This window comes from Acanthaster planci, linkage group LG10, assembly GCF_054643075.1.
Source record: "Acanthaster planci isolate LZ-2023a linkage group LG10, COTS_SCS, whole genome shotgun sequence".
NCBI lineage: Eukaryota > Metazoa > Echinodermata > Asteroidea > Valvatida > Acanthasteridae > Acanthaster > Acanthaster planci.
Window position 1 is genome coordinate 8,752,205 of NC_141786.1, and position 11,321 is coordinate 8,763,525.

The 11,321-nt window shown below is 44.4% G+C and overlaps 1 protein-coding gene across 2 annotated transcripts; it reads left to right on the forward strand.

Moving 5' to 3' along the window:
- Positions 1-2,433: 2,433 nt before the first annotated feature.
- Positions 2,434-10,215, forward strand: LOC110985022 (galactosylceramide sulfotransferase-like). Of its 2 annotated transcripts, none has more exons than XM_022245711.2 (5): positions 2,434-3,016; positions 4,042-4,239; positions 5,771-5,934; positions 6,863-7,207; positions 7,718-10,215. In XM_022245711.2, the coding sequence occupies exons 2-5, from the start codon at positions 4,112-4,114 to the stop codon at positions 8,500-8,502; spliced, it is 1,422 nt and encodes a 473-aa protein (XP_022101403.2). In that variant the 5' UTR covers positions 2,434-3,016; positions 4,042-4,111; the 3' UTR covers positions 8,503-10,215. The 2 variants fall into 2 exon arrangements, with proteins under 2 accessions (XP_022101403.2, XP_022101404.2); XM_022245712.2 differs by having other exon boundaries at positions 2,438-3,016; positions 5,774-5,934.
- The last annotated feature ends 1,106 nt before the right edge of the window (positions 10,216-11,321 follow it).

Genomic DNA, 11,321 nt, shown 5'->3' on the forward strand with positions numbered 1-11,321 from the left:
AATGGAGGTCATGAATTATTGACGTACATCGACCAGTCGGCAAATTGACCCTGGCACCCCCCCAAAGAAAATGCCCTCGCTACGCCGCTGTGTGTTTGTTTTGCCTGACGGCGTTCATGCATTTGCACTTTTTCATGGAGTAAAGGAGGTCTTATCTCCAGATTGGTGAGACCCCTCCCCCATCCAAAGCAAAACAAAAAAATACAGGACTTGTAACAACTAAATTCTTCTTTATTGCGAGAAAACTAGCAGGCAACTCTCCGCAATATTGCCAGACAACAACTGCTCTACTAAGATGTACGCACACACACACAAAAATGTATAATAATAAATTCTAATTTTATGTGCGTATGCGCATGCCATGTGGAGCAAAGAGCTTGATTGGCCTATTGAAAATGTGCGAGGGCACAAATTTCAACGCCATTTTATCTGAGCTTCCGCACCTTTTGGCTCTTTCGTCTTCGGAAAACCCTCTAAAATTATTATAGCTATTACTTTCTGGTCTTAAAGGATTTCACACTGCATAAAATAAAATAGTCTCTGCTTTCTCCCTCAGCGCCCTTTTTTGCGCCATTCGTCTTGCGTCTCTGTGGCTGTACGTTTTGCTCACTACCTCTGAGGAACAGGTCACATGCTGTGAAGAAAGTTCGTGTATTCAGAAAAAAATAACTCTAAAAGAAAGTCTAGTAGCCCTTTTGGACTTGCCATTGCCAGCTAGCTGAAGCGGATCTTAACTGAACGCTTGTATTTTATTGACTGTCATGCCTATGAGCCCAGGTATGTCCGTCAAAATGCACGAACGCGGTTTGGACATAGTTTTGTGCGACAACTAGAAGACAAAACAAACTTCCGATTCCGGAATATCACAGGGTAAGTCCACTGCCCTGCCCTATTGTCAACAAAGCCTTCTACATTCTAGCTTGGAAGCAGAAATTTACTGGCCTTATTTCAAGCTGGAAATTTACAGTAAAACGTAAGCTACCACGACTTATAGTGGAAATTGTTAGTCACTACTTCCGATGATGCAGGAACGGCTGCGAGTCCCACTGACACATACATGCACATGTTTATGAACAGGGGCCTACTGATCTTCCATTGGCAACCAATCATGACCGGATGGGGATGTTTATTACACAAGGTTTGGGCTTCGAGAAGTGCTGAAAAATTCTTGCACAAATTTGTGTACCCTGTACTCACATGGTACACAAACACACAGGGTACACATTTATGTTTGGCACATTCAATCGCAGGCATACAGCGCTCCTGTGCTGTTTTTGCAGGCGGTTGGTGTCCGGGAAATAAGAGGACGCGAAAAAAATTGCATTGTCGTTGCGTCTCCTTTTTGAACGGGTCTGCCGGACCACTTCAATAAGGATTTGGCTGGTCCACCCACGTTTTGACTGGCATTGGGCCACAGGACCTGTGTTATGTTCGAACCCTGTCTTTGAGGATTGCTGGTGGCTCTGGAATCATAGAGAGCCGGGATTGAAACACCCCAAGATACAATTTGGATGTCGTACATATTGGAGAGCTATATCCTTGTTTACTGCCATGTAATGGCAGCGCCCTGACCGTTTCTTTTGTTTTGGACGTGCCCTGGAAATTGCCTCTATTTTGATAGGTTCTCCTGTTTGGGTTACGCGGGAAGGGTTTTGGCCAAGTTCCAGGGCGGGAAAAGTAGGGATACAGTGATTACACGTTACGGGGAATGTTTAATTAATGAATAACGTGTTATAAGTCTGATTACGTGTGATAATAATTCCAAGTTTCCCCCATTAGCCTGTACACTTACAATTTGGTACGATTCACTGCCCATGTTGGACAATGGCTTCCCTCGTCAAATTTAAATAGGAAAAAACATGTTTTAAAACAGTAATAAACGACTTGGAACCGCTAAAAACAGGAATAAAACAGGTTTTAAAAACAGGCTAAAAACAGTATGAATGAAAACAGTTTTAAAACAGGTCCTTGTTTTTTAAAACAGGAGTAAAACAGGCTTTAAACAGGCTAAAAACAGTATGAATGAAAACAGTTTTAAAACGTACAGGTCCCTGTCTTTTAAAACGGGAACAAAACAGGCTTTATTCATGTTTCCAGTCATGTGCACTGTTTTTTGCATAAGATTTATGAATATATATAAAATACAAAAAGTAGCATTGACTGATGTATTTGTGTCTTTCAAGTGCATCAGGATGGATACTTTTACTCTAGAATATGTCTACATGTGTAGGGAATGTGTTCTTCGAATCAATTCGTATCTTACACAGTTGTGGTTTTACTTAATCACTCTCTCGGAGATAATTTGTATACATGAACTGTACGTACCATTCACGACGTTTTACTGATTTTTCATTTACTGCTAATGAATTGCTATGTGAGTCATTTGTATGTGTGCCATTTTCTGTATTATCAGATAGGAGCCGTGATGCACATCCCTTGGAGGTATCGACTGAAGAATAGGGAAGCCTTCAAGCATTTTTCTCTTTCAAGCTTGAATTACCCACCCCTTCCAATTTTTCTGCCCTGATGAAAACATGAAACACTGAAGAAGATGGGAGTGGACTTGTTTGTTAGCTGTATTTGATATGAAACTTTTTGCTGCCAATGTCTGTTGACAAACTATTATGCCAGAAATGAATGAGCTACTTGCGGCCTCCGTACATCCGATCTTGTCCACGTTTCGCTTGCTCTAACTCAAGACAACTTATCCATCTTGCGCCGCTAGGTGGCGCTATACGACCTTAAAACATCTGCCAGGCATGGAGGCATGAGCTATTATCTACATGCATAGATTTTTGGTTCTTGTGCGGAACAAACACGTACACGTATCCACGTACGTCAAGAGAGAGTGCAGATTTGTCATACCTGTATCTTGGTAGTGCACATGTACGAGGCTGTAGAGTACTGTGTAGATACAAAGACACCAAAGTATCCTCCAAATATCTTGGGCAAGTTGGTGGGTCTTGGCCTAACGTGTCAACCTGCACAGAATGCTTTCCTCCTCGGTGTGAAGAAGGTAATGACGTTTTCAAATGGAAGAAAAATGACAGATCTCAAAAATGGATTCGGTCGTTGTTTCGACCACTTTTTTAGTTTTTAATACACCTGACACCTTGGCACCTGACCAACATGGCACCAGCACTCACAACCAATTGAAGCTGTAAGGGTAGGCCTAGGCCTACTGGTGCCCTGGAAAATTTTCCTCAATTCACGGCTTCCATGATTTTTTGCATCCTGTCCGAAAAAGTAGGTCCCGAGTTGGCTGAGGCCAAGTTGGTGGGTGCCTAGTTAGCAAGGTGCCGAAGCCACTGGTTATCACACATGAGTGTCAGCACTGCAGTCAGTGCATGCATTCATGGAGCTTGGGCCTAGGGTACGAAGACATGCCAAATAATGGAGCTAAGGATAACCAAGACTAGTAAACAGGGCCCCTTGCGTACTCCTCTGTCAATACTAGGCAATACTTGACACGTGTACTTGTAGTCACAGGTGTACCGGATTCTGCCACTTTGAGTATACTGGTTGGAAAAGAAAGGCTATTGTAATGTCAGTTGAATACACTGACATCACCGAGAACACGACAAATACGCTGCTGGCAGTGTTGAGGACAAACACCTGTTGTAAAATGCTCATGTTCAAACAGACACCTGAAGAGTACCTGTTAAAATGTGCAAATGGCAAATGGGAATGCCCCTTTGAAATTATGGACAGCAATTGACGTTTTAAAGAGCAGTCAATTCACCCATTCGTGATTTCTGTATAAATGACAAATGTATATACTATGGCCTTGCAGAGATGATGAAGTGACATGGTTATGTTGCGTTTGTTAATCTACCACAGGCCTGATTATAATTGAGTCAGAAAGCAGCAAATAGAAAGTCAAATGACGTTACAGACTTCAAGAGGGAAAGCTCAAAGCAAAAACAAAAAGAAAGAAAAAAGCCGGATGAGGAAAATGGAAGTGAGTTCAGTTGACAAACTCGTTTTCTTTTTCACATGGCCTGATAAACCTGTTATCAATTAGTCTTTTTCACCTTGCAGGTTCTGTATGCTACACTACCCATCATGAGCCTGGGCTAGCCAGCCTCCTCGGGGGGCGGAGTCTGCAGCCATGAGTATTATGAAGGCGTTCCTGGGGACCCTGATCCTTGTCACAGTGTTCACGGTCATCTCGCTGATGTACCTCACTCGCAACAAGGACAGAGCCTCGTCAGGGTCCCACCGGATTCATGTCAAGAGGTTGGTGTTTTATTGATGCTGTGACCGATGGCAGAGGAAAGGAAGGGTGCACTATCAAGCAAGGTGTAATTTGAGGCCTTTTCATTAGTTAGACAAATCTCAGGGTTGAAGCAGGGAGGATGCAGGGTTGAAAATTTGCCGAAAATTCACAGTTGACAATTTTCAACCCCCACCAATCCCAAGTGTGACTTCAACCCGGGTTGAACTCCACCCCGGTCTGGAGCAGGGTCGAGATGTTTACTCGCCTTGAAAATCGCGGTCATTTCTGGGTTGAACTTGGCCCAATAAGCTAGGGTCTCATGAAGCAAGTGTGAAACAATGCGGGGTTGCTGTCAGGGTTGAAAAATTCAATTTTCAACCCGGGGCAGTCGTTTGTTTGCCCAGGGCTTCGAGGCTATTGTGTGAAAATGCCTTTGTGGCATTACCGTCAGGCACTCCATGAAACCGTGGGTCTCGAATACATAGGCTTGTAGATTCAGAATCGGGCCATAAAGCGAAAGAAGGGGCATTGCAAGGTGGGGAGGGGGAATATCAAGAACAGATTCCAAACCAAATTTTTAAATTTAGAGGGGCAAAAGTTTTGGAAATTCTTCCTGTGTAACCTCTTCTCTCCTTTCTGATACACCTGTAGTTGAGGCTACATGTCTGGCTCTACTTTTTGAAGGAAGGGAAATGAAACGGATAAAAAATACTCACCTTTCAGAATTTTCAAAAACTTGTTTTTGTTCCTTTTTTTGAGGGGGGAGGGTAGTTTCACTGGTCGCCATATAGAATGCTCTGGTTCAATTACATGTATTCTTCCTATTCATGTCATCGCTTAAGTGGGAAACAATTTGTTTTAAACTGCCTTCGCCGTCCGATTGTTACGTTTTGATATTTTGTTATATTTCCTTTCTCTCCCTGATGTAAGATCGCAGCAAGAGGCTTACTGTGCATTTTGGCTACATCCATTCACCCTAAATATCCCAAACTGGCTAAACTCCAACACCAGATCTCGTTGGAAACAGTTAGGATAAGTACTGCACCTTTCAGGTGACTAGGCATCGTGAGGGTTGGGCATACCATGAATAAACACGGAATCTAAAAGTTTATGCCCACAGATTACAATTAGTCCTGACTCTTCCGTTTCACAGCTTATTTGATATTTCTTTGTATTAGAAGCGTCAATATCAAGTACAACTTAAAAAGTTTTTATGTTGGAGGGAGGAACAATGCAGTTCTGTGTTTATCGTTAGCGACCCCTTTGTGGGAAGAGCCGCTTAACAGCCCCAGAAAGTCAGTGTTTGATGAAAAAGAATTGCCAAACGGGTTCAACTGCAGTGCATGTGTGGAGGCCCAGTGTATTGAAAGGTCACATCAGTGGTCCGCATGCCTTGTGCTGGGACAAATAAATCATCATCAATGCATCACTCAGACGGCAGAAAGTTATTCAGGGGTTTTGGATTTATTAAGACATAATGCAATGTGAAATAGCAGTAGTGATGCACCTGCTGAATATATTCAGAGAGTGCGGGGACTTGCTTTCGCTCAGCAGAAACCCCGTGACAAGTCAAGCACTATGGACGTCGCTGCTTCCCAGTAAAGCAGTTAGTCGAGAACAAGCCGCTGGCGGTGGCAGCGAAAGGAGGGTACTCTCACCGAATCTCAGCGTGACGAAGAAAGGACAAGCAGTGGAGAACCTCGTCAGCAAACAAGGTGCATACTCACAATTCAGGGATTCATCTACATGTAGGATTACGCTATCTGCCTTGCCGCTCTTGGCAATATTTGAAACACCACCTATCCACTTCCCGTGAAAGTTAAGCAGTTAATGCCCCTCAATGCTATCTAAGCCCATATTTCGGTTACAGCAAATGTTTTGGAAGAAAATATGAAGATTTTCACCTGTGTCCAAGATATTTCTAGACATCTAGGGGGAGGGCTTCAAGTCTTCTCCAAGGAAAAATTGCCAGTCTGAAATTAGTATGGCTCGTCCTCGGGACAGGTAGATAGGTTTCTAGATGAGACTTCAGTCATAATACGTGTCAATGAAATAAAGCATGTGACATTGGCCAGTGTCATTGATGCAGATGAAATAGAAAATCAAGGAAATGACATTGGTAGTATCAAAAAACTGCACAACGCTCAGTCGCACAATGTCATACCTTGTAGCTTCATCACATACTATGAAAAATTGACCACTGCACACAGCAGATGTAGATTAAGACGGCTTTTGCAAACCTTTTGAAAAGAGAACCTTTTGAAAACAAGTACTGCAGACCTGTAACATTATGATTCCATGCTTTGGTTTTATTATGTGCACTCTCCTATCAGCCTATTTGAAGTATGGCAGACTTTTCAGGAGGGCGCTATTTCAAGTACATGTACGTGCATTTTCAGGAAACGTGAGATTTTACCCTAACCAAATGGCGCCCTCCTGTTGTGTCTGCCATACTTTAAATGTAGGCTGAGGGCAAAACGAGTGTAGACAGCACATAGGGTGAACAAAGCACAGCGCCATTGGATTATACATGTACACGTAGGTCTACACATGTAGGTGGCAGCTTGAGCATGGAACACCCTTCTCAGTTGTAATCTTCAACCATTTCCCTTTTCTTCATTTGTTTTGTCTGTCAACATAAAGGTCTGAAGAATCTTGGCGCAAGAGGAACCAACTTTACAAGACCCAGAGCGTCGGTCACAAGTACTGGGTCCAACAAGAGTAAGGAGGTTGAAGTTCCCCAGGGCGCAGAGCAAAGTTCCTGCGAGGAACAGAAAAACATCCTGCTGCTTAAGACTCACAAGACGGGCAGCTCCACGCTCCAGAACGTCCTGTATCGCTTTGGCGATGCTAGACACTTGACCTTTGCCCTGCCCAAGGTGGACGTGTACATGGGTTGCCCGGTCAAGTTTAAGCCGTCGTTTGCCTTGCCGTCCCCTACAGGGACGTACAACATCTTGGCCAACCATGCCCGGTTCCACAGAGAGAGTAAGTGATGACAAGTTTGAGTGTGCTCGCCTCAAGATTCTCTTTCTGTGCTAGTGTGCATTTACTGGTGAAATAGCAACATGGTATCCTCAACACTAGGGCCAGCTTCAGGGATGGGGGGGGGGCATAGTACCGGCAGGGGGGGGTCACAAGAACAAAACTTATTTTGCCCTTGTCGGGGGGGGGGCAGCTGCTCACCAAGGAGGGGGTGAACCACATTGGGCCCCCTCTTAGCAGTGGCCGGGGTACCCTTTCAAGGTGCATGTAAACTTGGGTGCTTTACTAAAAGTCAGTGATCACGTGGATCACCTGGACTAAGGCTAGTGAATCATGGGATGGTGACACACAGTGTCAGTACCGATTGGGTGCCTCCCTCGCTCCTGTATTTGTGGTAGGGGGGGAGGGCTTAGAACTCCACTACAGCAAAAGACGTCGGAGCTTAACCCTCAGGAAGATACATCTAGATGTTGCCAGCCTAATCCAGTGTTTTATAATTTGATTCCATCATAGACATGAAGAAAGTGATGGCACCAGGAACCAAGTTCATCACGATCCTCCGTTACCCTCCCAAGCAGTTTGAGAGCATGTACAGCTTCTATGCCATGGAGAGGACGTACAGGTGCCCCCTGGAGAAGTTTGCCTCCTCCCCACGGACCTTCTATGAGAAGTACAGCCCGAAGAACCCGAGGCACAGCGCGCTGAACCCAATGCTGTACGACCTGGGGCTGGACTCCAGCGCTATGGGGGACAGCGCAGCAGTAGACCAATGGATCCAGTCCCTTGGCGAGTCCTTCGAGCTAGTCTTGATCGCCGAACACTTGAAGGAGTCTCTGATTCTCCTGAAGGACCTGATGTGCTGGACGTTTGACGACATCACCTACTTCACCAGCAACGCCCGCAGCGGCATGCTGGTCAAGCGCCTGTCGCCCGCCACAGAGCAGGGCCTCCTGGAGTGGCATAGCGGCGACTTCCAGCTGTACCGGCACTTCAACGCCGTGCTCTGGACAAAGGTGGAGCAATACGGCGTGCGGCGAATGGCGGCGGACGTCGCGGAGCTGGAGCAGCGGAACCGGGAGCTGAAGAGCCGCTGCCTGCAGGGCAAGAAGGAGGTCAGTGAGATGAGTGGACGGACGCTTGTGGAAAGGTACGTGCTTCGGCCGGAGGCCAAAAAGGACATGCAGTGTAAGAGGATAACCTACTCGGCAGTCGACTACCTGAACATCCTGAAGAACAAGATGAAACTGCAGCGGCCAGGGAAGATCACAGTCGTGAAGTCCACCGGTGGAGGTGCTTAGGCATTGCTAAGGGTTCAGGGGGGTCAACGTTCTCCTTTCCAGATTGTGAACGTGCAAACACTCTCACAGCTTAAATGCCATGAGCACAAAAGCAGAGTACATGCAGATGTAATGTAACCGAAGTTTGCTTTGGGGACTTTTACCTTGGCACGTCCTTCAGATGTCCCACCATATATCCATACCCTACCTTTCTGCGCCCCACTCATGTTGCACATGAGAGATGGAACGATGCGAGGACAACTTCATCCGTAACCCCAACTGGACCTCTAAATTTGTTGAAGATTTATACTTGCGGTGTCTCAATCACTCTGCATGATTCTGTTTGATACAACTGGGTAATCAAAAGCTTGATGTCGGTTCTCCAAGTTCATCTTTTTTAGGATGGGAACACTGCTTTTCACTGTTTCTTTTTCTGCCCCTTGCGTTAGGTATTTTGTGTGTTTTCAAATTTTTCACTTTAGAGCCCCCCTTAACAATTAAGGTGCAAAATTGGTTCTTGGAGCTAGAATTCTCAAAAGGTTTCGTTTTCATGATATTTATCTTCTCACTTTTCTGCTTTATAAACAGCTTTTTCATGCATAAGACCTCGCTATTTAGTAGTTACTGTGCATGATGTGTGTGCTTTCTATTTTTGATACTCAATCTAGATCGTTTTGTAAGTGCCCACATGTATCATTGTATCAAGAACGTTTGGGAGACTGTATATTTAGCAACATTTATGTATTTTTGTATATTTGTGTGCCTACCTGAATGGTTATTATTTATGTACATGACAAAGAACAAGCTTTATGCAATTCATTTCATACTAAGGTCACATCTGAAGGTGCTGGATGATAGAGTTATCCTGACATTGCCTCGGTCCTGTACCAAAGATGGGATTGATGCGAGTATGCCTTGTGAGGACCCGAGAATAAGACGGGTCCACACAATGTAGGTTGTGTAGACCTTGCGTGGTGAAGTCACTTAGATTTTTTTGGGGGGGTTGGTGGTTTTGTCAGAGAAATCAATTTTAGAGGACTATTTAGGATTGGAATAACTGAAGCAGAAAGAACCTGAATAGTTAAAGTAACCAGCCACAAAAATCAAGAAAGCTAAAACAAGTAGGTGACAGTTTTCTGAGTTTTCATCAGGCAATACCAAAGGTAAGAAAGGTAAATTGTGTTCGTATCTTGTTTGATTTATAGTGATTTGACTTACAGGTTGTATGCAGCATGCATTACCAGTGCCTTTCTCGTGTGTGAAACTAGGATTGTAGAAAACAAAGAATCAATTTCCATGCATACTTTGTGGACTTAATTTTTTATTTTTAAATTCAAGAACTAAACCTATAATTTGCTGATAGTTTTTTATATTTATAATGTGGTGAACGGGTAATTTGTAACGTTGTATAGGTGTCTGAATTGTGGGCCGTGTCAGGCCTGTTTGCTTCACACAGAACTGGATTTCAATCAGTGATCCCAACGCTGGTTTGCTGCATTGATTATATGGGTTCTGGTGTCAGTGAACCAGCGTTGGATCACTGACGCATGACTGATCGTGATTTGGAGCTGTATGAGACAAACAGGTCCGTAGACATAAGAGCAGGAAGTTATTTCGTTTGGGTACAATGGGTCATCTATGACAGTAAATTGGATTTCTTGGTGTCGTAAGAAAAAGGACATAGTTAATAAATGGTGGTTGCCAATTTCCAAACTATTCAGCCATGTCAAAGAAATGAAGAAATTAACCTCGGTTTGCTTTTTTAAAAACACACTGTACTTTGCCTTTTTTTGTTTTTGTTTTTGTTTTGGTAGCCCCCTGTTTAACCAAGTCTTGGGGAAGAGTTAGAATCGTAGACGAATCCACGGACATTTACAAGGCACTCCCGACGCCCCCCTTGAGGTGGTAAGCACTGTGTTGGGTTTAAGTTTGGTACGGAGCGACTGTCACAAAACAGTAGTTTCTATACAATAGCTAAGGTAGAGGGTTTGCCGATACATCATGTAGAAAATATCTCTTTTGAGTATGTGTGATTCTGAAAAGTAACAGGTTCTTTTCAGAACCAGAGATATTTTCCATATGGTGTATCCGCAAAGCCTCTACCTCATCGTATTCCACCATGCAAGCCTTCGCGAGCTACTTGTACAACAGCTGACACAGTGCCTGTCACCAATAAAGGGGTCCACTGCCACTGCCATGGTCACTGGAATTGTCCATAGATTAACCACTAGTCAATTGCTTTTTACACTAATGCGCGCACAATACGGGTACGCCCGAACGCGCCTTGAGCTACTGCTATTTTGCAAGGGACATACGGGTCCCAAATTCCAACTCTGAAAAGTGAATTTGGTTTAAATTGGAGTGATTTGAAATGTTTTGCGTGTTGTGTGGGAGTTTTGTACACGAGAACAAGCAAATACCCCAAAAGTATAGCTGTGTAAGGATGGATGTGCGTGGGGGGGTACCCTCTGTCCCATTTCGTGCCTGGTATACCCACGGACGAGTATAATAAAATCTGGACTTGCAATGCCCTTAATCAGCTATGATCATTGACTCCACTCGCGGCCATTTTACCTAGCTGAACACAAAGCTTTCAGGCAATGTCCGCCTTTGTGCTTCCTGACGTCAATAGAAGGGAGCCACTTCAACCCAAGCTTTTGTGTTGGGCTCGGCCGCTGGTCACCCAGCGTTGGCTTCATTACAAAGGCGTTGCAAGTCCAGGTTTTTTTTTATATGCGTCCGTATACCCCAAACGTTGCATTGTAGTGAACAAGAGAGGACGCCCTTTTATCAACACGTCAGCCTACATCTGTAATCTAGACGTCTCACGACGAATTCAT

Excerpts from the sequence above, each read along its gene's own strand:
- LOC110985022 (XM_022245711.2), top strand. The coding sequence starts at position 4,112 with ATGAGTATTATGAAGGCGTTCCTGGGGACCCTGATCCTTGTCACAGTG. Across the intron at positions 4,240-5,770 it reads CACCGGATTCATGTCAAGAG|CAGAAACCCCGTGACAAGTC; the intron begins GTTGGTGTTTTA and ends GCTTTCGCTCAG. Across the intron at positions 5,935-6,862 it reads GAACCTCGTCAGCAAACAAG|GTCTGAAGAATCTTGGCGCA; the intron begins GTGCATACTCAC and ends GTCAACATAAAG.